General features: G+C 35.0%; 3 protein-coding genes across 13 annotated transcripts; all 3 read right to left on the bottom strand.

Annotated features, from left to right (window-relative positions):
* Nucleotides 1–233: 233 nt before the first annotated feature.
* Nucleotides 234–1,884, bottom strand: LOC108322155 (transcription factor MYB36). The gene is made up of 3 exons (XM_017554149.2): nucleotides 1,656–1,884; nucleotides 1,435–1,564; nucleotides 234–1,260 (listed from the first exon to the last, which is right to left on the bottom strand). Exons 1-3 carry the CDS (start codon nucleotides 1,789–1,791, stop codon nucleotides 441–443), a joined length of 1,086 nt encoding a protein of 361 aa, XP_017409638.1. The 5' UTR covers nucleotides 1,792–1,884; the 3' UTR covers nucleotides 234–440.
* Nucleotides 1,885–6,917: 5,033 nt separating this feature from the next.
* LOC108322172 (uncharacterized) lies at nucleotides 6,918–13,587 on the bottom strand. 2 transcript variants are annotated; one of them, XM_052868565.1, is made up of 9 exons: nucleotides 10,485–13,587; nucleotides 10,246–10,368; nucleotides 9,998–10,150; nucleotides 9,518–9,681; nucleotides 9,244–9,391; nucleotides 9,039–9,161; nucleotides 8,863–8,950; nucleotides 7,295–7,794; nucleotides 6,918–7,202 (listed from the first exon to the last, which is right to left on the bottom strand). In XM_052868565.1, exons 1-8 carry the CDS (start codon nucleotides 12,891–12,893, stop codon nucleotides 7,628–7,630), a joined length of 3,375 nt encoding a protein of 1,124 aa, XP_052724525.1. In that variant the 5' UTR covers nucleotides 12,894–13,587; the 3' UTR covers nucleotides 6,918–7,202; nucleotides 7,295–7,627. The 2 variants fall into 2 exon arrangements, with proteins under 2 accessions (XP_052724525.1, XP_017409667.1); XM_017554178.2 differs by having other exon boundaries at nucleotides 10,264–10,368; nucleotides 10,485–13,585.
* A 1,817-nt stretch (nucleotides 13,588–15,404) lies between these two features.
* LOC108322166 (uncharacterized) lies at nucleotides 15,405–25,826 on the bottom strand. 10 transcript variants are annotated; one of them, XM_052868540.1, is made up of 17 exons: nucleotides 25,686–25,826; nucleotides 25,483–25,550; nucleotides 24,701–24,780; nucleotides 23,536–23,653; nucleotides 23,260–23,438; nucleotides 22,049–22,131; nucleotides 21,771–21,955; nucleotides 20,682–20,743; nucleotides 20,541–20,594; nucleotides 20,372–20,474; nucleotides 20,166–20,285; nucleotides 19,473–19,592; nucleotides 19,237–19,357; nucleotides 18,990–19,146; nucleotides 17,770–17,842; nucleotides 16,497–16,624; nucleotides 15,405–15,898 (listed from the first exon to the last, which is right to left on the bottom strand). In XM_052868540.1, the coding sequence occupies exons 5-17, from the start codon at nucleotides 23,362–23,364 to the stop codon at nucleotides 15,776–15,778; spliced, it is 1,434 nt and encodes a 477-aa protein (XP_052724500.1). In that variant the 5' UTR covers nucleotides 23,365–23,438; nucleotides 23,536–23,653; nucleotides 24,701–24,780; nucleotides 25,483–25,550; nucleotides 25,686–25,826; the 3' UTR covers nucleotides 15,405–15,775. The 10 variants fall into 10 exon arrangements, 8 of the variants coding, with proteins under 8 accessions (XP_052724500.1, XP_052724512.1, XP_052724497.1 ...); XM_052868552.1 differs by having other exon boundaries at nucleotides 23,260–23,419; XM_052868537.1 differs by having other exon boundaries at nucleotides 23,536–23,640.

The following is a 25,826-nucleotide window of genomic DNA, read 5'->3' as shown; positions in this document are numbered from 1 at the left end:
CCGCAATCATACTATGAATTGGTTTCTTTTTGTTAATACTATAGCCAGCCATACAGCTCAGAAAAGCCAGCTTTTACAACCCTAAAACATTTGGTATATATTAAATTATACCAGTATAACACAGCAACAAGTACAGTGAAATTCTTGTTATACTCTGGCAGAGTCAAAGGACATGGGATCAAATGCATTAGAATCTCAGTTAGCATCAAACTAATTATGGAACAATGTTTTAAAGTTTAAGAAATATATATATCAAGGACCACGTTGGTTATTGTTCAGAACAAACTAGTAGTTTCTACATTACTCAGACATTGATCGGATTTACATTATTATATTCACGATGTTGTTTACAAGACCTGCTACTACTCATGCTCCTCGTTCCACATCTTATGACTAACACAACAAATTAGCATAACCAGAAAGTTATATCCTTGTAATCACTACAGACTGTAACCCAGTTCATAATCTTGGAACATCCCTTGTGTTAAAAGAGCTGGAGTAGCAGATGAATCCCAGGAATTTGAGGATGCTGATCTGGTATCAGAATCATTGGACCACCAAATCAGGCTGTCCTTGGAGCCATTCATCTCTCTGAAACAATCAAATTCAGCCATCTGATGATCTTCCTGAGGCACGTAACCCATTGTTCTGTTGTTCAGAATGTCATCTAGTTCAGTTTGCAGTGCACCGAGTTGCTGAAATCCCACATTATTAGTCTGTTCAACAGCCTCAGCTCTTGGTGCAAGACTTGAGTGCATTGGATTATTATTGCTCTCAGAAGCAACAAAGGGAACTCCACTGTTACTTGAAGGAATATTCTCCAGAAGATGAACCTGTGGGCTATGGATCTTTGCACCATCATGTTGAGGCTTGTAGATGAACTCATCTTTTTGTCCTTGTTCGACATGGGGGGTAGGCAAAGCATCTTGCACCACAGGGTTAGAGCCGTCATTCAAAGATTGCAGGCTCTGGATCATCTTTTCTTGGAAAGGATGCAACTTAGGCCACAACGCAGGGTTATTGTAGAAAGAGAAAGGGTTTTGAAGGCTTTGAAGTTGCATGTGCAGTTGGAGTCTTTCAAGGGCTGAGCTGCTTAGGGCATTTGAATAAGAGTTCTCCTCTATTCCATTATTTGTGTCCTTTGTGTTGAAGTTAGATTGTTTGCGCCTCCCAAGCAGTTTCTTCTTCAATCTAGTGTTCCAATAGTTCTTGATGTCGTTATCTGTCCTTCCAGGTAACTGAGCAGCAATTATGGACCACCTATACAGATTATGTTGGAACATGTTCGGTTAATTTCTAGGAACAACCAAAGAAATAACATGTGGAGGTAGCTAGACATATTCTAGTGACAAAGAAAAAGGACAAACAGTTATGTCGAGAAACAACAGCACAGGCGCGAAGATAGAGATTGGGGTTTTTGAGAGAGAGAATGACCTGCTACCAATGCTAATGTAAAGATTGCAGATGATGTTGTCTTCTTCTTCAGTAAATCCACCATGTTTGATATTAGGTCTCAAGTAATTTAACCACCTAAGTCTGCAACTCTTTCCACATCTCTTGAGCCCTGGGAATTATTTGTATCCATCAATAAGATCTCTCTTGGTCTCATAAAACTCTCAATAGAAAATAAATAAACATATAAGAAAGGAGTGTACCAATTTTCTGAGGAAGAGCAATCCAATTGCCACCAGTTCCGTTCTTTTCAATGTAGGCCTTAAGTGCAGCATCCTCTTCAGGAGACCATGGTCCTTTCTTGACGTTGGCCTTGTCACAGCATGGAGCTCTACCCATGTTGTTGTGTTGTTGTCTCTCTCCAATTAGGTTTCTCTTTATGTTTTTTGTTGAAGCAAATATCAACTTTGCTAGCTAGGATTGTTGGGAAACTACGGCGAAGGAAGGTTGTGATTTATAGGTAGCCAAGTATGGCTGATGTGATTCTTAAAAGGACAAAAAGTCTTACACACCTCACCCCCTCCATTCCCTCACTAGCTATTTTCAACTCCATTTTTTTCTTCTAGGGTTTTTTCATCCATCTTTCTCTCTCTTTCTTTCTCTGTCTTCCTTTTTGGATTAGTTCGGTCACCCGCGTTTAATTATGCATGCAACTGGACAAACGTAACATAAATTTCCTCTTCCTTTTCATAAAAAATTGCACTGCTTTTTCATAGCTCTATTAGTTTAATACTTCAACCCAATGCTACAAGTATTTGATCAATAGAAGTCTCCATCCTCTTAGTTTGTCGGCATTATCCTTCAAAATGTTCCATGTCAAGCCTTCCCAACACATCTTTTTCTATTGTGGGAAATGTACTGCGACCTTCCTATTGGTAAATTATTATTTCTTAAAAAAAATTACCCCTGTGTAAATATTATTTAACTCAGGAATTCTCGTGGAAAGGAGACACATATTGCTTTGATTCAGTCAATAACGTGATCATGTAAAAAACAAATACATTTGCAGAGAAAATATGTATAAGCTTAACTTCTGGTCTATTATTTTAGCAGGTAAGTGCGTACGCAGATGAAGAATGGAAATGTCGCAGTGTACCGAATCAAAAACAGAACTTTTCTTTTTCATTTTTGGAAAATGTCACATTTCTCATCAAAGATGGAATATTTTCCTTCGTAATTCTTCAGCCGTGAATTTCAGATATATATATATATATATATATATATATATATATATATATATATATATATATATATATATATATATATATATATATATATATATATATATTCCATGATGGTTGCGTTTAAATTGAAATTGAATAAATATTGCGACAAATTGGGTCATCTTCATGGGATTGTACGGACTTGAAACTAGGTCATAGTTATATTGGTTTTTCTTAAGGTCTCAACATAAGCACTATACAGTTTAAAGCGATTGAAGTGTTTGTCAAACCAATATATAGATGTTGACGAGCTGATGATGAAAGTTAGAAAAAATAGTCAAATATCTTGAAAATGTGCCCTTGCTTTGCTTTCACCACAAAATCCTAACCAACTCATTCTTATGTCAAACCACACACCAATAAAACTGGTGTATTTCCGTCGTATTGGCTAGTAATTTCTAACTCAAGTTCATGTTATTCCACTCTCAAGTGCTTCATCCCTCGAAGTCAAAATCACAGTTATTTAGCTTGAATTCTTCTCATCATACAAATTAGAGGTCTAAGTTACTTGACAAAGTTCTATATCATAACCCTTCATCGATCGGAGAGAGCAACAAAATTTTAAACAATTTCAACATTATGTCAATATGTTATCTAGCAATAGAGATTTATTTCTAATTTAAATGATACGTTAATTATTTGTTAAAAAAAAGAGTATTATTATTTTTTATTTCTAAGCAATTTTGTAAACTCAATCTTATGCATATTTTGAGCAAGAACTCAAATTATGCTAATGGAACAGAGAGTTTCGGAAGAAGTTTCAATTTAGCAGTGAAGGGAGTTTTACATCATATAAAGAAACTTACGGAAACAAAATAGTTCTATAGATTGCTTTATATTTTTTAGTTGGGAATGCTTTTCTAGACATATATAGTTTAGTTACTGAATGTGTTATAACTTTTTCATCTTTTTTCTTTATTTGTTTCTTGTATGAGACTTGAAACAATCCTATTATTCTTATTTAACATATTTTTTTTTTTGTGGATAAAAAAAACTTATACAAGCTTTAAGTTCAAAATTTTGAATTGATTAACTATTATATAAAGAGATTTAAAAACAACACACCAAGTGACAATTAACATGTGGGTAGGGTGAAAATATATTGAAGATTACAATTTATATGGGAGATTCATTAAAAGCATCTATAAAATTTTGTGATTTTTAATAATTTTAATTAATATATAAAATTGTATAGCTTACTAGTTTATCCAAAGTTAGAAGATGAAGACACGTTATAGCTCTCAAAGTAGCTTATTATTATAATTCAAAGAAAGGCTCTTTCACCAGCCTTGGAGTTGGAGATCGGGTTTGATAGGGCAATAATGTAGCTATGAGATTAAAAAAATAAGAAAATGAAAAAGTCAAACATTTGTTAAATTAATTGCTATATTTTTTGTAGTCCTTTCTTTAATTTTTGGTTATAGGAATTATTGGGGTTAATATCAAACAAAATCCCATTTCATTTTATTTTTCTTTTTTGTTCCTGTTTGACAAGTTGGATAGGAGACGTTAAAAGACAATAGGAAACTGTATGAAAAGAAGAAAAGATGTAAAACCAAACAGAAAGGTCATCGCAATTCAATATTTTTGAGAAGAAAGAACCACTCATTGACCTTGGTTTTATAATTTAATACTTCATCTAGTCATTTTTTAATCACTAAGAAGGAAAATAAAGGTCGAGAACCGCACTCACTTAGAAATATAACAAGGGGAAACCATCAAATTCAAAAAGCACTTATAGCTACCAAAATTTATAAATATTCATATCTTTATCATCAAATAGTCTCGGATCTTTGGGACCAAGAAAACATCCTTATGCTTGTCTTTCTCCTTAACTAAGAATCTTTAAATTGACGCTCTGTTTCTTTTTCATGAAAAAGCTGAAGCCAAATGGGAGGAAGAACAGTACATTTCATCATCCGGAAGACCAATCTATTGTAACAACTGCTCAGTACAGTTTTGGTATGAGGATAAAAATGGAACACCAATCCAAAATTATCCTTCTAATTATCGGTTTTCTGCCTAATTTATTCATACATATTTTAAATAAGGGTAATATTACGTATTCCTATCTGTATCTAGCTCATCTTAGAAAGGTATCCGTCACTAAAACAAATTAGTGAATTTATTAAGAAAAAATTATATAAATATAATTTGAAGCCTACATAAGATATTCAAAATCTTCTGTTATATAGTGCTGAACTTTTCATTTCAAGAGAGTAAAACTCGCAGTTAAATTTTAACAGATGAACTTTTCGTAATTGGTTATGCTTTTGGTAGATGATTGATTAGCTTTGATGTTGATCCGAGGAAATATAACTTTGCTATCATGACACCTGTGATTCACTTAGTTTATTTTAGTGTTTTAATTAGTAGAGTTAAGATAAGCGCGAGATCGAAAAAAGTCGTTTTAGTATAAAAAAAAACATTGATTGGTACAAAGATCACAGTGTTGTATATGTCGTCACTAGGGTTGACAAAGATGCTGTTAGTAGACTTGGACGCTAAACATTTATTTATACCAACACAATCCACCAGTATCAATTCTTCTTTAAAATCACACTAATCACAATTGCAGAAATACGTATACGTGTTATACTTGTGCTAATAAATAAGTATAAATCATTAAATCAAGTTCAAACTGTTATTATCCCCGTTTCATGCACTTTTTGTAAAATATTACACAACACACGTTAATACAATAGTTACGTTACCGAGTTCATCCCTTTCTCGAGTCACGCCCCATAGAAATGTCAAATGCTATAGCAGTTAGGTTAATTGTTTTAGTAATGCTTCTAAACCCATATGCTTGGATCATATAATCTAAGTTTTTATAAGTAATATGACCTAAAATACTGAGTATAAGAAGTTACTATGATTTACTGAGTAGGTAATATTGAACCGGTTAAAGTACTGTAGAGTGAACAGCAATGTGAATTATTGAACATGAGGGGAATATGATATTTTGTGAGGCATATTTATTTATAGAGAAGTTGTAAGTAATTAAAAAGGTGGTGATTTAAGTAAAGTTGTAAAATGAAAATGTTACGTAATGCTTTTGGTGGTGATTGATGGGGTAGAATAGAGACAAGTGTAAGAAGTGAGAGTAGTTTGACTTTTATGGAGAAGTCTAACCCGTGTGTTAGGTAGTGAATAGAAGGAGTAGATGTTGATGTTGTCACACAAATTGACCTTCTGGATTTTCTTCGCATTCAGAGTTGGTGTTGCACCATTTTTTTCTTTTCTTATAAAACTTCATTATATATAATCATTGGAAACCCATCATCCTCTAAATTCAAATCATATATATCAGATGCATTTGGTATAGGTACAGGGAATTAATGGAGTCAACCATGTTAAATTTCTCATTTTGTCATTTACGTCAGTCCCTCTTTCCAAAAGAAGAAAAAAAATGGAAAAACTCTCAAAATGACGTTTTTTCGTATTGGTTCGTCACTTGGGGAGTTATCAACATAAACATATTCTCAACAAGTTCTATCTTATTAAAAATACGAATAACTCCACCTAAAAAATGTCATTTAGTCATAAACTTAAATTGAAAATTTAATATTATTTTAAGTAAAGAGTTTAGCTTTTTTTTATTGAATTTAATTATCTTTTTTAAACTCCGCTGATATTTTCCATTAACATGACATTTTCCTAATTCATAAGAATACTTAACGTGGAAAGTTTGTGATATAAATTTGTAATCGCTTTTAATTCAGCAACTAATGCCACAACTTGCAAATTCAGAGTTCAGATCAAATGACGGTTTACTTAATTTAGAGTATTTCATCATCGTCATTTTGCCTCTTGTTTTTTGCTTGTGCTGAATGAGAAAGTCAATTTTTTATGTTTCATTCTGTTTATCAAATTATTAAACTCGTAAAAATTGTTAAATTTATAACATTAAACACAAAATAAAAACTTAATTAGTATTACACATTAGAAACTAATCCTTTTCAATCAAACGAGTGATTAGTACGTTATCAGATGTTCCGATTTGTGTGAAAACGAAGTCTTGAAATATCGGTGACCATGTCCATAGTAAGTTTTTCAATTAAATCGCAACAGAAATATGTTGTGCTTTATAATAATTCATACTGAGATATCAACCGAACTGCAGAGTGAAACTCGTTCTAACAGAAATATGCAGCAAAATTATTCTCATAAAAAAATAGTCCCAATACATGTTCTTCCTAGACATTAGCACACAATCTGCAAAAAAAAAAATATTTGACATTATTCATACAAAAAAGTAAACTTTATTTATGTCATTAAGTATGCACATTCATGTCATTAAGAATATATGATATCAATATAATAAGCAATTTAAACAAAAATATCGACGAGAAATTGAATTTGTTCCATCAAAATGGGAAGCAGAATTCGTCATTATCCTCTCCATGTGAAAGCACAGGAGACATGTTGGTGGTTGGTTTATATACACATCCCTCCAGAAGGCATGGTTCCTTAGTGATAGTAAAGCCACAACTATTGCTACCATCACCCTCATCACCTGTAAAACTGCAAAAACAAAGTAGAGAACTGATAAATTACACGTTAAGAGAAGAAAATATTTTTGTGTCTGGTATCCACATAATAATAAAATAACTCACACTGTGATATATTGATGTTCCACCACAAGTAGCATTTTTCAGAACACCATGCTGCTTCTGGGAGAGAAACCATGTTGTAGTGCAAGTTACTGCACCAAGGATAATATCATTAAAGGTAACATTACAAAAGACTTTCTAGACTAAACCAAGGCATGATATCTCGATACAAGCTAGGCAAGCTTGAATACTCCTTTCAATTATTTTTCCCCTTTATAAAGCTATGCTTGATGGTGCCTTGAACCGGAAGAACCATGCTTCACCTTATTTCCCTTTAACCAATTCTAGGCTACATACAACTTGAGAAGTTCAATTAACTGACTCAAGATCAATTGACTATTTCACATTCATTGAAGCAGCCATACTCCTTAGCTTCTTGGAAATTTCTGAAAATGATGGTCTTTCTGCAGGATCAGAAGCCCAACAACTTTCCATTAGAGACTTCCACTCAGGATCACACCATGATGGTATTTGAGGACGTAAACTGTTGTTCACGATACCTCCTGCAAAACAAAGTACAACAATGGTGAAAGTTGATATATGGCCAATTCTACCAGAATATTCAGAACCCAATTGATGCTAGATATGGCCAAAGATCAAGACACTCCATCCTTTTGTCTAGAAATAGCCAAGTTTTTATTCATTTTCCAGTCAAATTATCTGTTACCTACGACTTTGTCGCAAGGATACTTCGGGACAAGTTATACACAACCTGTTACCTTCCGGTTCTAAAAAATTAAGTTCCTTACTAATAGTAGAATGATATTACAGCAGTACATCAGGTAGTTCAAGTAAGCACTAGTAAAAAATATAGTCATAAACTGACCAAAATATCATCACTGGCACCTGAATTTCAATTTTACAAATAATATATAACAGTGCTTTCATTTCTGTTCTTTTTTCATCAAGGGAATGTCTTCAAGATCAATTCTCAGTCTACATCTTAATAAGGATTCAATAACAGCATTGGAAGTCATATACTATGGTTCTCTCATCTGCGAAGCTACAACCGAAAATCACCAAAAAAAAAAACTGTTGTAACAGAAAAGTCAGGCAATCTTGTAATGCTGAAGCCCCACTCCCCCTGGGCCAAGTATGCAATAAGCAACTGTGACGCGGGAGAAATATTTAGAAACCCGACTGCACCTACTCTGTAGAGGAATGAGATGTGCTGTTCTGGAACAACTCAAAGATACTAAATACTCCATACAGAGACAGACACAGAAGACGATTCAGAGAAATATTATGCAAGAACTACAGTTAACTAAGTAGGACTACCAAAAAAAAAATTGAAACAATTCATGTCAGTGTTATTTTGCTTGAAAAATTATAGTCAGATTCACTCCAACCAGAACTGACAAATTTACTTACAGAAAGTATAAACTCAAATTTAAACGCAGTTAGTTGGTGACTTCCTGAGATAAATATAATAGAAGAGTGTACCAATACGCTTACAAGAAAATTTCTAACAATATAAACTGTTGGGATGATTTTGCAACATTATATAGAAGTGTGATATGTAGGAAGACACAAAGTGCTCGTATGCATTTTGCTTGTTACTTGGCTCTCACCTATTATTGAAGCACAATGCATATCAGCATAGGGTTCATCCCCTGTGAGCAACTCCCACATAACTACTCCGAATGAGTACACATCAATCTACATCACAAGCAAGTATAGACGCTGATCATCATAAAAAATGAAAAGAGTATTAGGTGTGTGAAGCCAAAACCAGCTATGCCAATACCTTCTCCGATACCATATTGCTTTTCCCACTAAGAAGCTCAGGTGCCATCCATGGCAAAGTCCCACGTACTCCACCAGACACTAGAGTGTTCTGTTTAACCTTTGATAAACCCAAATCACCAATCTGAAAAAATACACAAGCCTCATTTCAGTCTCCCCTTGCAGGTTGCTTTTGTGTGCATCAGTGAGTGTATTCTTATTAGTACCTTGCAGACAGGGCGTTGAGGATCTCTCATATTGACCAATAGATTCTCACATTTCAAATCAAAATGCACAATATTTTTTCCATGCAAATACTCCATCCCAAATGCAGCATCCATGGCTATAATGAGTCTCTTACGACGATCAATTGTTCTGTTAAATTGCTCAGAATAAACAGCATAAGTAATACATCACAAGATCCATGAAGGTATTCCAATGGGAGGCTACTCAAAACATTAAATATTGATGAAATATAAACCCATGAATGCAACAAATTACCTATCTTTCTTATGCAAGAACTGTTTCAAAGATCCATTAATCATGAATTCTGTGACTGTTGCTAAAGAACTGTCAGGGCCATCACGAACAATGCCATAAAAGGAGACAACATTTGGATGATGCAATGAACTCAACATCAATGCCTCCTTCCAGAAATCTGTAATCTGGAGCAAGAAGCAGAATGAAATCACTATATAGGGTTGGGTATCAAATAAACGTTTCAATATGTGCTATGAGTGAATTTCTATGTAGAACAATGGAGTGACCCTTGACATGAATCCAAAAGCAATTCTATATTCTATATTATGCACATCTAATACATTCAAATATTTCTTGTAGAGCAAATTTCAGCCTTTTCAAGGAAGTCGTTTTCGGGCAATAGATTGAAAAATTGTGACAGAGATTAGAAAATTCTTATTCTACAAGGTTTAAATCTACAGTTACTTAAACGAAGGGAAAACCATCAAACACTAATAATACCAATCTTGCTCTTTCAGATGGCCTTCCAGCGAAACAACTGGCTTTTATTCTCTTAATGGCAACGTCAGAGCCTTTCCATTTCCCATGATAAACAGCTCCATAGGTTCCAGAACCAAGCTCGCGGATCTCCTCCAAATCATCATTTTTAATAGTCTGAAAAATTATCAGCATACTATCAAACCCTAGGATGTGGGAAAAGGAAAGCCAGAAAAGACCTCAAAACATGATACGATGAGAACATGACGAACTTGAGTAAGAAAGAAAACCTGCAATCCCCTGGCAATTGCTTCTTCCTCAGCCTTCGTAGGCTCAATTTTAGAAGTATCTACATGGTCACTTTCAGAGTTCAATTCTAAATCACCATGAGCATTCTACAAGACAAATAAATACACATCATAAAATGAAGCAACACAACCAAACCTCAATAAAAGAGAACAAATTTAATTTAAATTTTTGAAAGACGAAATTAAAATCACTCAATTGTTACCTCTGGCTCTACTTCATTTATTGTCTGTCCCTTGGTGTCTAAATTTTGATTATGAGAATTGGCTGGGTCATCCTTAGCAGCAGTTTTCACCACTTCAGCAACTTCTACTGCATCCCTTTTCACAGAAGCAATCAACTCAGGCAAGAGGCTTAATTGATTACCTAAATGCTTATAATCTTGTGGAACAGAATGGTCCTCATCAGCCAGTTTCTCAACATGCCTGCAGTCTCCTTCAGGTTTAGACTTTGAATTATTAGAATCAACAGAAGCAGCAGCTGGACATGCATTCTCAGCAACTTTATTTTGCTCTGAATAGTATACAGTCTGCGTGTCAGGGCCTTTAACCTTGTCCTCAATTTTTACCACTATTCCTTCTCCAAGCAAAGTATTTGATTCAAAAGTCTTTGCTGTAGCCAAATGGGTGTCATTTCTTAAAACCTCCTGATTATGAACCATATTAAAAGATGATTTTGGAACCTGCAAAGGTTCCAAGCAGGTACCAGTACTCACGTCCTGTGGAGGGTGAATGGTATCTACAGTAACTGGGTGCTGATTCTCTGGACCAAGGAGTGTTGGATTCAAGTTCAGAGCATGTGCATGTGAATATTCTGGGATGGCTTTACAATCATGTCCTGTCAATTTCTGTGAGGAATCAACCCATTGATTTTGAGTATCTGGTCCAATGTAAAACCCTGGACTGCCTTCTCCCCTGACTAATGCCGCATTTATCATACCATTCACCTGCGGAGGTGAGGTATTTGCCTCATAAGATGGTCCCAAATGAACAGGAATTGGAGTATTCCTCCATAAACCAGGTGGATGTCCACGGGGCACAGCATAATTACTGTCTACTCCATAAGGAGAAGATGGATTTCCGTACCGCACATTGCATTCTTCTAGTGGAGCAATTTGTACGTGTGGTGATGCAGTCAGGGTTTGGTCAGGGAAAAGTTCAGTACCCAATTCAGGTCCAACCGGCTGATGAAGATAATTGGACGACAGGGCGTGTCCATCGGTCACACTACCATGCCCAAGAGAGATATTTGCAACTGGAACATCACCCACTCTTCCAGATACAGATAAATGTCCTCTTGATTCCTCAACCCGAGCAGTTGTTGGATGCTGCAAACCCCAACCTCTCTCATGATTTTGAGTATCATTATAAACAGACCTGTGATCACCATTAGGTTCATTGGGATACATTGCGGGATGTAACTTTGCATCAACATTCATGGGGAAAGCATCCCTATTTGGCAGGGGGCATTCTCCACATGGATTAGCAACCGGTAGAAGTCCATTACTTATATTAGAATGTTCCAGATGTGGTTGACCTCTCTGAAAACCCATGCGACACTGCTCACATATGTTGTTCCCATCAACAACATGGGAACCATGAAGAATATTGCCTGGAAAACCTGTCTTTTCAGAATGTGCTGCTCCAGTCGGCACCCACAAAACATTATCAGCATACTGCTGTTGATTATCATACACAGGATGGTGGTTTACATGATGTCGAGCATAGTCTTCCGGCCCTCGATCAATGCACTTATCTGGTAACTCTGGAAATGGCATTCGGTACCTACCAGACGGCGATGATGGAAATTCAACTAATGATCTGGAGTCGTGGAGAGCATGGTGTCTAGGAGAGTAATAAGCAGGATTCCAAGGAGAATCCATTTCAGTATACCTTGGGCCCACGGTTTGCGGGTGCTGGATCGAGAGATGATGCATATTATACGGTGGCATAGATAGGTCCCCACTTCTGTGAGTATGAATCCCACTTTCCACACTCATTGGATTGAAAAACTGTTCACCAGCCACATGGATATCCTCAACAGGGCTAATCATTGGAAACTCTCCTTGTTGCAACCTCCTAAAGTCAGCAACATCATTTAAACTATTCAATGCATCAACATACCTCCTCTCAGAATCATCCCCATCAATGAAATGTGAGGAACCATCCTGCTCGGATTGTGAAAACAAAAATATCCTGAGCCTAGTGAATCCATCCCCTGACCCCAACTTGTCATACTCTTCCATCATGTTAACCACATCATCATCATTGACAACAGAAACAAGAGCATCAAGATCCTCGTCGGGCTGCTGGTACTTCAACACAGCAGCCCCATCATACAGCTCTCTCATCTTCACCATCAACTCCTCGTAGCTAATATCTCTACAAACACTCACAATTCGTGTCTCGCCACCGACGTAACGCAGCTTCCCATCTTGGGGACGGGGCATTATGCTCCCCAGAAAGCTGCACAAAAACTTAACACGCCGGCTGTCTTCGCCGGAGCCTGAACCGGCAGCTGGCGATCGAATTGGACTATCCATGACGAAGAATTCTTGCCTTTGATCAACTTCACTCTCACACTCGTTCAAGCATTGAAACCCTTTATTACACATGAGCACCACTCACATCATCACAACTCACGATACATCTTAAAACTCCAAACTTTCACAGCCTTAAACAGGGTAGCCCCACCCAATAGGTGAGTCAATGATTTGGAATTAAGTTGAAGATTAGGATAAATAAATAAATAAATGATAAATAATAAATAACAGAAGGCCGATCACATTTCTAGAAACAGAGCCTCGAGGCGATGGCAGAAATAGAATTAAAAGAATATAAGCAAAAACAAGAATCCAAGGCCGCGACTTGTGCAGATCCGTATTCAGAGAGAACCATCAGCAATACCTGAGACGGCGAATAAGGCGATAAACAGATAGAAAAATCGGAAATTTGGGAGTGAAAGCGTGACCCAGTGGAAAATAATTGATGGGTTTGAACAGGGGTGATGGTTCTCTCAGACTATATTTTGCGGTTTTTGAAGTTTGGAGATTTCGAAAGAGGTGAGGTTAGGGTTAGAATTGAGAAGACAGAGAGAGATTGGGAAAAAAAGGAAGGTGGAATTGAAAGGGTGGAAGAAGGAGGAAGAGAAGGAGGAGAAGGAGAAGGTGGTGATGAGAAGGAACGCCATGGGCATATGGGAGGAAGAGAGTTGGGGCAGAGGTTGAAGGTTGCAATTGCAAGATGCGATGGGTGATTGCCATGTAGAGTCCCACGTGGCACTCTCTCTTAACGGTATTTCTTGGCATATTATTTATCTCCCTCGCATATGCCCTTTCTTTCTACGCTCCCTTCTGCATGTGACCACCACACACACCTTCAATTTTTTTTCGATTTTTCATTTATTTTATTTTATTCTCCTTCGTCGATTCACTCAATTTCTTCACACCACCCACAAATTATGTTAATTATACGTTTTCATGATTTTTTTTTTCTCTCTAATTAATGAATTTAGAAGTCGTGGAAGTAAGAGTGGATGTCATCAATTTGGTTTTGTTTTGGGGGGAGAGAAAAATTATTTGAATTTGACAGGACTTCTTTTTAATTTTAATGAATGGACAATTTTTTATTTATATACTTGTAAATAGTTTTCAGTTTTTATTTAAAAATCTAGAAAATTATAAATTTATTATTGTTTTATCAATAAACACATTAAAGAGTCAAACCCAATAAGATATATTTTTATTATGGAACTACTTAAATATTTAGATTATATTTACGTGTTATAATTAAATAGAATTATTTAATCTTTTAGTTATTATTTATATTCTGTTATTATTTATTATAATATTATTATATTTTTCAAGTAGATATTATTCTAATAAAAACATATATAATCATATAAATATAATTAATATTTTTAAAAGAATATACATCTTCATATTTGATATACTTATTATACAAAGATCTCGCGTGAAAGAATTTTTCTAGTAGATCTCTCCCTCTCAACATTGAAGAAACTCTTTCCACATAAAATGAGCAAGCAACCACCATTAGTCACCAATCTATCTACTAATAAACTTTATTGTCTTTAAATTTAGATTACGGATTTTATTAGATATAGTAGGAGGAGGTAAATGTCTGAAATCTTAAGAATAAAACATTATAAGATACATGAATTGCTTTGGTGTAGATTGATTCAGTTTCAAAAAATATGATGTCTACAGACCAAATAAAGATTGGATTTCACTGATCTTGTCTGAGATAAACCTAATTATCTTAAAAAGTAATCAAAGTAATACGTGTATACATCTTGAATAGGACAAATCGTAAAGAAGTTTGCCTACCGTTCCAAGTTTATTCTGGTCTAGATCATTATTTTAGGAACTGATCACTTCCTTATTTTCGTTTTGCGTCTTCGTTCTTTCTTTCGAGATTAGGAGTGTTCTTGGGTATTAGGTTCTTCTTCTTTTGTTTCTCTTCCTACATCTTGTTTTTAGGATGACGTGATGATGCTTAAGCCTCTTTTAACCTTTATTAATTGGTCACGTGATGAATAGAGCTTCTTTGTTATCCCCACCTTCATGTTGGATGCTTTTTTACCTTCTTCCTGCTTTAGTCAACCAAGGTGCTCTTCTTTTTGGATTCCCAGCAAGATCGAATCTCCGCAGTACACCACATTGAATTATTTTGTAGGTCACTCTTCCTTGGGTAACAAAGAAGCATAAAAAATCTCGAGTTTCAAAATGTATTTTCGTAAGCATATTACATTCTTCGAAAATGATTTTTCTGAAAGAGTATTAATTCCTTCTATGATTATCTTTCAAATAAGATAATTTTCTTACGAGAATGCAACAAAATTTAAAAAACACTTGACAACAATTTAGCCATTTCATACTTTTTGGAAGGTTTAGAACGAGATCTTCAGAGGGTTAAAAGAAAAGGCCTAAAATTAGTTTCCCTACGTTTCCATTGTGCATCTGTTGCACATTAAAAATTAGGTCTTGTCAAAACATTTTCATTAAACGAATGTGGCACAATGCAAAGAGTAAATAGGGCGGGTCGAATAGTATAAAACTTAATTCAGCCCGACATTATTTCGTAATATTCAAATGTAAAACCATGTCTAAGTTATGAAACCATGATGAGGGTTCCAAGAATTCTAAAAAATCATATGGTACATTATACAGACAAATAATGTTAGTAAAGTATCAAACTGGCTGTATTTGTACAGTAACCTACAAGCTATCAGTGGGTCTGGACATAAAATTTTTTTTAGAATTTTAACGTCGATATCGGGGATTATTTTTCGTTGTATTTCTGAATTTTTCAATGTCTAACCTACCACAGAAATACAACCATGAAAATATTCGTCTAATTGGTAATATTCTGGCCATAATTTCTTTCTCTATCCTAAAACATTCATTCTCGAGGCACGAATATGAAAACTTCGCGAGGAGCACCTCAATTGGCGCTTTGAATAAAATATTCTGCAATGCTATGATAAGGCTTGGGCAATCATGGAACGATAAGACAGCTGCTGTTCATAAAGGCCACGGAAGATCTTGTATTTGGCATCATGGTACTTTTTGACCTTTGGATCCTTAGATGGATGAATGACCTGCAAAAATTCATGAAAACTGTTAGCCGCTCAAGAAAAAACTAAGGGCATCGGTTTTATTTCTTTTACAAAAACACCTATAGACAGCAAGGACTGAGAGTAGAACATCTGATCATCCACCACAGGCAATTGAAAGTTAACATCTAGACTCATCCATTGATCTCTGTACTTCTATAACAAATCATAGGTATATTTTTTTTCTAACTAGAAACTAGAAAGAATACCATCCAAACTATGTAGTAAATATTCCGCACACAGAAAATGTAAATTCCGTATTAGTTTCACAACGAACTAATCTATTGTATGTACAGAGCCTGCGGTAAACTATTAAATATTTTTTATACCATGGAAATATATATATATTATAAATTTGAACTAATACTACATCATTTTTTCTAATTTAACACCAAATTTCAGCTCCTAACACTTCCAACTTTAGTATCAAATTCAGCAAATGTTGATGACAGCATTCGGAACTAAATGAAAAGTACTACCACTAATGTAATTTAATGCAATTGACCTTGAATTCTAATCTGAAATTAATAAAAAAATTGTAATTTTTCTATTTTTCAGTATTTCAAAACCGAAAAATCCACACCTCGCCAGGTGCATTCATGGCTTGCATGGCCTCCCTAAGGTTATGATATTTCCTGGTAGCAACAGCACCCAGAATAGCCGCACCTAAGAGCACAGATTCACTTTCCCTCGGAAGAATTATGGGGCAACCTGGGAAAATTAGAAACAAGACTTATTAAAAACTAACATACTGAAGGCTATAGAAAGGATTCATTATTACTAAGAAAAGTAAACATCAAATAAAGCTTTAACTATCATCCATGTCACTCCTTATCATTTATAGGAGCATACGATCCCAAAACTACTGTCACTGACAGTTTGTAATATTAGCATCGGCGTTCAAAATTCTGAATTGGGTAGACCAACCAAAGTATAGATTGGTTCAAATTCATCCTAACTACAGGATTTGGTTTAAAAAAAATTAAGGTTCAGTTCAGTACAATTTAAACCCACCATGTAGACATGTATAGGACATAAAATCATGCTCAAACACTTAGATTTTACATATATCACACAAGATTGAAGCTATTGATTCATTATCATGTTTTCCTATTGTGAATTTATTGCATTTCATTTTGTTATGTTACAAAATCAGAGCAACCCCAGATAATAACTAAGAAGGAAGTAATAGAATAGTAAACAAAACAATGAAGTATATTTACGAGGGGGAAATTGCGGAAGGAAGAAACTCTCCTACTGCCAAAGCTAAGCCTACATTATTTACAAATGTCATAATTCCCCAAAAGAAGATACTCCTTCTCACCCACATACACCTATTTGTTATCAGCCTCCCTTCAAACTAACTTTCCTTTTTTTTTTTCTTTCTGCCCGGCCATCTTAGTAATTTCTTGCACTCTCCCTCTATTCCTCCTAGTACAACTTTCCAAACTTAGGGCCCATGACACAGCTGATGGTTTGGACCCCATGAATTGTATAGGTCCTAAACTAGTAATCAGTAAATAAAATAAAATTTGAAATATCACAGCTATTACAATTGTTAGTTTTAGCTGTTAGTTTCTATTCACTTGAAACACCAACAACACCACATGTTTGGAAACAGACCAAACACTGAACTGTGGATTGGTTTGTAGAATACATAGAAGAGTGAAGTATGCTTTTTTTTTCTGGGTTGGTCATCAACCAAACCTTAAACTAGCAAAACTTTGTTAAAAATTTAAATTGGAGTACACCTGGTATCCCTTTTTACGTAGAATAAGATCCATAGTATGTAACACAAGAATAATAGTATCTGAGATTGTGCAAATATGCTTCGCACCCCACTCCTCATCACATACCAATAATATCAGCATGTTCTTGCATGAAGATAGAATTCTTTGAAAGGCCACCACACGCAAGTAGTGTGTTGATCTGCAGGCAAGGGCAGAACAATTATGGTAATAGTATTCATCAACTTTGCATGAACAGACAGGAGTAATGACTTGGGAACATAACAAGGATATACAACAATTATACAAATAATTTGTACCTACTTGTAAGGATGCTACTAAAATGATCTTAACCAAATCATAAAATATGATCCTTACACGTCCGATAGTTGATCCAGTATCTCACGGACCAGAGGTTTGGAAGTTATACACAAGGTTGAAGACAGTGGTTAAGGTGGAAAGCCAAGTGGAAGTCCTGAGTAGCATTCACCAGGTATAGTGAAATGAGAATGATAATTTTAGGAGAGGTTGGCTAGAGGAGAGAGTGTAAATGATAATTCATCAGTAAGCTGATGATAGAGATGTGCTTTCTTAGGCTGTCTTTGGAATTGAACATGGAATTGAGAAAATGAATTTGAGTGGATTTCTGAAAAAAAGGAGGTAATCTCGGAAAATGTTAACAGTAGCTATTCTACCTTTCTGTTCTTTTTTCTTCTTCTGTAATCCCTTTATGCTTTGAGGTACATATAAAACAAACAGAATATATTTTGGTTTTTATAATAATTTTCGGGTTCCCATCAAATGGGATACACAAAATTGAGCACCAAAGATTAACTTCCTTGCCTCCACTGTAATCTGAGCAGTAAGCTACAAAAAATTGTAGATCTGAGGATTTCTCTCACATAGCAGAATAGGTTTTATAAGTGTAAATTAGAATCAATTCCCAGGCTCATGCTTCATGCTTAAAAAATACAGAGGAAACTAAATATAGTCATCTCTTGCTTGTTAACTTCATCATCAGTTTTTTTTTCTTTCTTTGGGCTCTAATATGCACGTGCTCGCCTTAAAGGATGTGTGATGCAAGCAAAACAACATTGTAGCAAGGTGTATCTTCACGGATGTGAGCATGTGATAAGAACATCAGAGAACCGTACTACAAAAACAAGTTATTGTAGTTGAATTCAAGGCCTTATAAACCCCACACTAGAATTTCATGCTTAAAATGACACTCAAGTCGCATACCTTGCAATTTGATTCTGACAGTGTAAACACGAAATGGATGTTAAAAACATACCAACCCAAAAAACAAGCGATAAACTCAAAAAAAGTCATAGCATTGTAATCCTTACTTTGTGACCATTAGCATTGCAATGCTCTACAATGTGACGTGTGCCATATGCAATGCCCTGCACAGCTGCCAGGTAAAGGAGAGCTAACTGTTTCTCACTTGTGTCAAGTGTCAAACCATAGATGACACCTTTTGCTTTTGGATCTGCAATGGGAGACCTGGGCCATAATATATATGTATATCAGCCTACTACTTTAGAAGCCACTATGGCATGACAGGTGGGAAAGCCGTTGTTTGTCACCAAATACCTATTCCCATGGAAGTCAGGAAGCACGTGTACATCTTCAGTCAAGGCAGCAACAAAGGATAGGTTCTGCTCAACTGTCATTGTTTCCAACATCTTGTTCAGAAGCTCAAACACTGAAATATCTGGAATATTAATGCATAAAGAATTAGTCTTAAGACATCTCTCAAAATCAAACTTGTTAATATAAATATTTAGTATGTTCCAACCAAATTAAGAAAAAAAAAAAAAAAAACTTACCTTGGGAAGCAGCTCGATTTGCAAGGAGTGTAGAAGCAGCATGACTTTCGATTATATGATCCAATAATGCACCAGTAGCACTCTGCCCACCTTCAGTTAGCCAATATTCTGGTACCATTGCTGAAAATTTCGGATAAAGAAAAAAAGCACCACAACATAGAAGTGGCAACAGAAGCAATGATGAGTACTAAAATAAAATAGAATAGGGAGAAAATTAAACTGGATATCCTTCAGGGTGATCCTGTCAAATGTAGACTAACTTAATGCTTACTTTTTATGCCAATATCAATCACGAAAAGGAACTAGTCACAAGTATCCAGTCAATATCTTTACAAAGACAAATACTTAGTTTTAACATGAACACGGTCACAAAAATATAATATCAATAATAGAATGAGACAAGCATTAAACCCAAATGAATAATAAATTTCATATCCATGTTCCGACCAGAGTAAATTTTAACAATGAATTTTCAACCATAACCAAGAAATTTACAATTTTATTATCATAAAAAAAGGAAATTCTCAACCATATTAAAATTAAAAATGTTTAAACTCCATGAATTGCCACTGTAGATACCCCAATAGATATCAACAAACCATGACTGTTTCAAATGTGTCCAATCCAAAGGAGAAAGGTACGATGTCATCCACAATTGAGATTTAATTCATAATTAGAGAAATAGTAGAGTACCTGACCAAAATGGACCCCAAACCCCTGGAATGAACAATTTCTTCTGAGATACTGCCATATGGCATGTAGAAGTTCCACAAACTAACACCATACGATTGCAAATAGCTTCCTTGTCATGTTCTAAGGATACAGAAATTCTTTTAGCTAAGAAACACAACTGCTTTATCCAAATCTTAAATCACAAGTGTAAAGTATGGGATGAAAACCTTCAGTTTCTGATGGTAGCACACTTTCAATTACCCCCACGCCACCAGCATGAGCATCTATTAGTGATGTCCCAACAGCAATTCCCGGTACCAGACCCAACTCCTGAAATTTTCAATCCATTAAAAGTATTAAAAAAACAGCCAAGCCAAAGAAGCTCGTTACATCAACCTGAACCAATCCCTGTAGGTGGAGGAAGGTTGTGTTCACTCTTCCAACTAAGCACTGTATGTTAGTTTTGTCAGTGAACCTCAAGGAAGCACCAGTTCAAATTTCAAAATAATACAAAAAATTAAATACATAAGTTATTGCCTTTGCTGCAGTTGGAGTAAGACCAGAACCCAGAGGATGGCCAGGGAAAGCAACACTTCGCCCTGTCATTATGATTCATATCAAGTTAGGCAGTGAGAAGACAGAAGCAGAAATGAATGGACAAACATAGACGATCAATCATAAACGTAGTGATACCAGTTTTCATCAGATCAACTGATCAAGCATAAACATGAGAACTCTTTAATAAATGAGCAATCAACAACATGCAAATTTAATCATAAATAATCAAGTTGATCCAACGTTGAGTTCAATATAAAGCTATGGTGGACTGACAGAGTTTGCAGTTGCACAAAATGACAAGATTATTTCCTGAAATATAAAAATTGCTAGACATGTACCAAATAGTTGATATAAATATAATCCAGGTCTAAGGTTAGTAATTGTACGAAAACTTTATATTTAAATTTTAGACGGAAAAATTCATTTACAGATAGGGAATACAAAATTATGTTGCACTTACTCCAGAGTATGAGAATCCATTTACGAAAGAAAAAAAGCTTTCAATTAACTCACTCTGTTTATAATATTTTCTGAATATTGAATTCATTAATCCATCTACTAAATTAAAATTTCTTAAGTACATCAAAAGTCTTAAAAAAATTTACAAATTGAAAATTAGTTAATTCAAAAATAAACTTTATTCCAATGTATTGTGTACTTTTTAAAGTATAAGTAAACATTGAGTATGAAATTATATACCAAATAATTTTATCTATAAATCGGCATGGATGATCATTAAGATAAATTAAATTATTTAATCTCTATATTTGTTAAACTCATGTTATATAAAATTGAGCAAAATGTCCAAAACTTACACCTACAGTGAACTCCTTCCTTCCTCTAAATTTTCATATACTTTCACCAAATAGGCTAAACTTTTTGAGATAGTGAGTTGTCTCTATTTACACACTGTAAAGGCCACAGTGTGTGTGGGTCTTCAAGACCAAAAAGAACATGCATGGGGAGCGTAGAGACATGTGATATTAAATCATTTTACGCACTTTGGTCAAGCAACTTAATCTTTTGAGAGTTTATTCTTGAAAAGGCCAATGTTAATAAAATGAATACCTATCTTAGCATGATGTCCTTCAATAAGATCACCCAAACCAATTTCCTCCCAAAAGTCGTCATCCCATCCACATGCTTCCATATCTCGAGAGTTGTTATCATTGACATGCTGCATGTGTGCATGACCCAGATAAGTCCATTTACAAACAGTGGTGCATAGACTGCGAGTATCATCCCCGGTGGCCCTAAAGAATTCTAAAAATTAATCCAAGTGAAGAACCACTACACTCAATACAAACTGATCTTCGACATAGAGAAGATTCAACCACACAGATTACCTGTATGACAACCAATCACTCAAGTCCATCCACCTGAAAACCATTGACCAGGATTCTTGCAAATTTTCTTTAACCCATAGAAGCTGAAAAGTTAAATTATATTAGTAATAAATAAAATTTGTTAGAAAATTACATTTCTAACTGTTGGCCATCCATTAATTTATTAAAACATTGGTTGAGTGGTTTTTGATGTGTCTTGCAATATTCATAATGAGATCAATGAATATTAGACATCACATGGTGAGTGTAGTTGAATGGTGTAGTCTATAATTGAATGGAATCGTGAAGGTTGAAACACCTTCAACTCTTAATGAAAAAGTGTTATTTAAATGGACATGTCTCTGGATGAAAAGTCCTAAACGGACCAGTGGAAGCCCTCAAGAAAAGGAAGGTCCACTCTCCACTTTCTCTATATATAAATGTCTTGGCACATATGGTAGAGACTTATGATCTACATACACTTACCAATGAAGTTTAAAAAGAGGAAGGAAGGATCATATCTTACGAATCTAGCAAATCTAAGGCATTCAAGTGAACTATGTTGATGAAAAAATGCCATCACGAGAAAAATGCTACAGACCTTTCATAATATTTTTGGTGTCCTAAGTCACGTAACTATGTTCCAATTAACAACTTACGATGTGAGAAAATACAACCAAGATTTAATAAAGCCATAATTGAATCAATAAAGAATTTAAATTTTAAGAGAAATAATATATTATATGAACAAGCTGGATTTTGCTCGACGAAACAGTTTAGTCGTTTCAACTTTCAAAAGGTAAATTATATGCAATACAACTTTTTCCAGACAAGTTTATTTAAACATTAAAGTCCAAAAGTTAAAACAATAACTCGACTATACAAGTTTATGTCAGGGAATTAACAAAACAAAAAGTTTGAAGAGCAAAAGAAATTGTTAAAAATAAGCTTATAAATTTTGTCTGGCAGGCGACCCACTCAAATTAATTATGATGTTCCTAAACTTAATCCAGTGTGGAATACAAAGGACCTATCCCAGTTTCAGAAGTTCCATTTAACACTTTCAGAAATCATTGCCATCAACAAATATGCATTCATTCCCATAGTCTGCAGTTAATTTTTTTTTACAGCGAGACACCATGTAAGCCAAAGAATGCTTAAAATAAAACTTACTAGACATATATTGTGTACAGTGACCAGTAGTGAAATTATGGAACTGGTTCAGATAGTACCTTTGGAGGCTCCATTTCTGGTGAAACAGCTCCACCACAATACTCCAATACAGGTGATTTAGAGGAATTGATCCTTTCAGCTTGTTCCACGGCTCTATGATCCATCCATACAATAACATTTCTTCTTGAATCACCACTCAAAGAAACCGAAACAGGTGAGCTGTCAGAATCCACAGCAACTGTTGTAATATATGAACAGTGTTACATTCAAAATTAAACAAAATAACCCGTTCTGTAAAAGGGAGAGGGGGCAACAATTTCAAAACTATATCATACCAAGAGAACAGGTAGCTGCAAATCCCAGACCCTGTACTTCTGTTGGTGCAACTTTAGCTTTAGAGCAAGCTGCTTTTACAGCTGCACAAACCGCAAGCCATATATCTGTAGAGGATTGCTGTTTAGAACAAAAAGATGAATCTACATTATAAAATATATATACATTAAATCATTGAAAGTGGAAACAACCTATACATATCCAATTCAACAGGAACTAAGTGTAAACTTATAGATCATCTCTTCCCCACTTCCAAAATCAACATAACATATAAGCAGCTCCTCTAATAGAAATTAAGTGAAAGGTGAATACGGTTGATTATAACTTAGAGAAACAAGGTTCCAATGTGAAACTCAAGTGATCCAGAAACGTTAGTATAAAATATAGCCTCAAGAGCACTGAACACCAGATACACAAATTTGGGACTGTTAATAAGCATCCTTGCAATTGGCCAATAAGTAAGAGTAAACAAATCCTTGAGCACTTTCCCTTAGATTTTCACAACCAACTAAACAAGGTAGGGAAGAGAATTCCTGTCCTATATTTATGAAGCAAATATGCCATGCTATTTCTTTCAAAGGCTGTAATTGATTACTGTTAAATATATGATTGAAAGAATGAAATTTATTGAATATTGATTGTCACCTTGACAGATAGGTCAGTTCCGGAAAATATATACTAGGTTTATCGTTATTACTTTGTCTCAGCTTCAGCAACCACCTGGCTAATACATTTACCAAGTCTCTCAAGGGGTCTTATGTTGATGATATTTGTAATAAGTTTGTCTCATATGATTTACATATACTCCAACCAAAGGGGGAGTGTTAAATATGAAATGATTATGTTAGAGATATGATCTGATTACATTAAATAGGAAGATATGATATGATTTAATAGGGAAATATCTTACCTAATATTTATCATTATTAGATATTGATTTTGTCCCTAACTATTGTATATCTTTTTCATTACCTATAAGAAAACCCATGTGTGTACCCAAAACAAGGTATTCATTATATCCTTTTCTATCTCTTCTCAACATGGTAACATAGCGGTACCATTTTCTGTGACTTGTTTTGCCACTAGTTCTTTTAACAACTACTATTACACTGGCTTCAGCCTTCAGGTAATTGGATCGACTGAGTCTATTTTCCGAAAAACAATTACCTCAACAAAGGCACCATCTTTCCATATCTGAATCGGACTGCTTGACAAACCAAGAAGCTTTCCTTTCTTGTCAAAAAGACCTGTATTAGCAATAGCATCACCAGTAAAATGACCGGGTCATTTATACTATCTTGTCATATCAAACGACTTAATAGTTTATTACCATACACATATGCTTGCAGCACAAAACTACATAAGCATGGCGGACTTAACAAAAGCTACCACTTTTATTCAAATGATGAAGGTAAACATGTAAATTGGTAGCTAATCATATGAAAGTTGCAAACAACAGGAAAATGAAAAGGCAGGAGTGATATAACTTTCAAAAATACAACAACAGCCAAAGCCCTGCCCGATCGGTGAGGTCATCTACGTGAACGTAACTTCCAACAAGAAATAATTAAAAATTGAAAATGGTTAATTTGCATGGAATCCTGGGTTCCAATCTCGATAGAGCTGTACACCAATAAAATGAGGATTAAGTTATTTATGATCAAAAGTTCTGAACTGAATGACCATTTGAAGTAACAGAACTACCCCACTTCTAGAGATCTGGACAAGCTTTTTCATAAATACTTTTTAAGAGAGAAAAATAGAAAGAAAAATAATTAAATGAGTTTCTCTATAACCTAAAATTAAAATTTCGAGAAGTTAGTTATAAAAGAGCTTACATACATAAACTAATTATTTTAAGTTATGAAGAAGCTAATTTCATTTTTTCTACTTTGTCAAAATTTCAATCAAGTAAGTGGACGCGTTAAAGAAAAGGACAATAAGAGTACAGGGTTTAAGTGCTCATTGCTCCTATTGCTAGTTTCATCCTCAGTAGCCACCCGTCACTGTTTAGCAACTGAACAGATAGTAACGTGCAAGTTGAGAAAAGAACATCGTCAAACATCCAATGCGTCAAAACATTATAATTCACAATTCATTTCAACATAAAATTCCAAGAAAAAAATTCGCGACGTGTGTGGTGGAAGCGAACCTGCACGAGCGCTGCCGGTGCCAACGTCGACGCCGAGGAATACCGAACGAGAAGGCTTGTCGGGAGAGGAAGCAGCGGCCATTTCTAAGGGGAGATATTGTGTCTAGGAAGAAACCCTTCTTGTGCCGGATTTATAGATAG

This window comes from Vigna angularis, chromosome 1 (assembly GCF_016808095.1).
Source record: "Vigna angularis cultivar LongXiaoDou No.4 chromosome 1, ASM1680809v1, whole genome shotgun sequence".
NCBI classification, from domain to species: Eukaryota; Viridiplantae; Streptophyta; class Magnoliopsida; order Fabales; family Fabaceae; genus Vigna; species Vigna angularis.
This window is presented reverse-complemented; position numbering and strand designations above follow the sequence as displayed.

Bases quoted from the DNA above. Each gene is read 5' to 3' on its own strand.
- LOC108322155 (XM_017554149.2), bottom strand. From the start codon at position 1,791: ATGGGTAGAGCTCCATGCTGTGACAAGGCCAACGTCAAGAAAGGACCA. The intron at 1,565-1,655 runs GTACACTCCTTT...AATAATTCCCAG, and splicing joins TGCTCTTCCTCAGAAAATTG to GGCTCAAGAGATGTGGAAAG. The intron at 1,261-1,434 runs GTCATTCTCTCT...TAATCTGTATAG, and splicing joins TACATTAGCATTGGTAGCAG to GTGGTCCATAATTGCTGCTC.
- LOC108322172 (XM_052868565.1), bottom strand. From the start codon at position 12,893: ATGTGTAATAAAGGGTTTCAATGCTTGAACGAGTGTGAGAGTGAAGTT. The intron at 10,151-10,245 runs GTTCGTCATGTT...ATAATTTTTCAG, and splicing joins AGGTTTTCTTTCTTACTCAA to ACTATTAAAAATGATGATTT. The intron at 9,392-9,517 runs GTAATTTGTTGC...GCAATTTAACAG, and splicing joins TTCTTGCATAAGAAAGATAG to AACAATTGATCGTCGTAAGA.
- LOC108322166 (XM_052868519.1), bottom strand. From the start codon at position 25,767: ATGGCCGCTGCTTCCTCTCCCGACAAGCCTTCTCGTTCGGTATTCCTC. The intron at 20,286-20,371 runs GTTTTCATCCCA...CTGTATCCTTAG, and splicing joins GCTACCATCAGAAACTGAAG to AACATGACAAGGAAGCTATT. The intron at 16,625-17,769 runs GTATGTGATGAG...TAATTTTCCCAG, and splicing joins AGAACATGCTGATATTATTG to GTTGCCCCATAATTCTTCCG.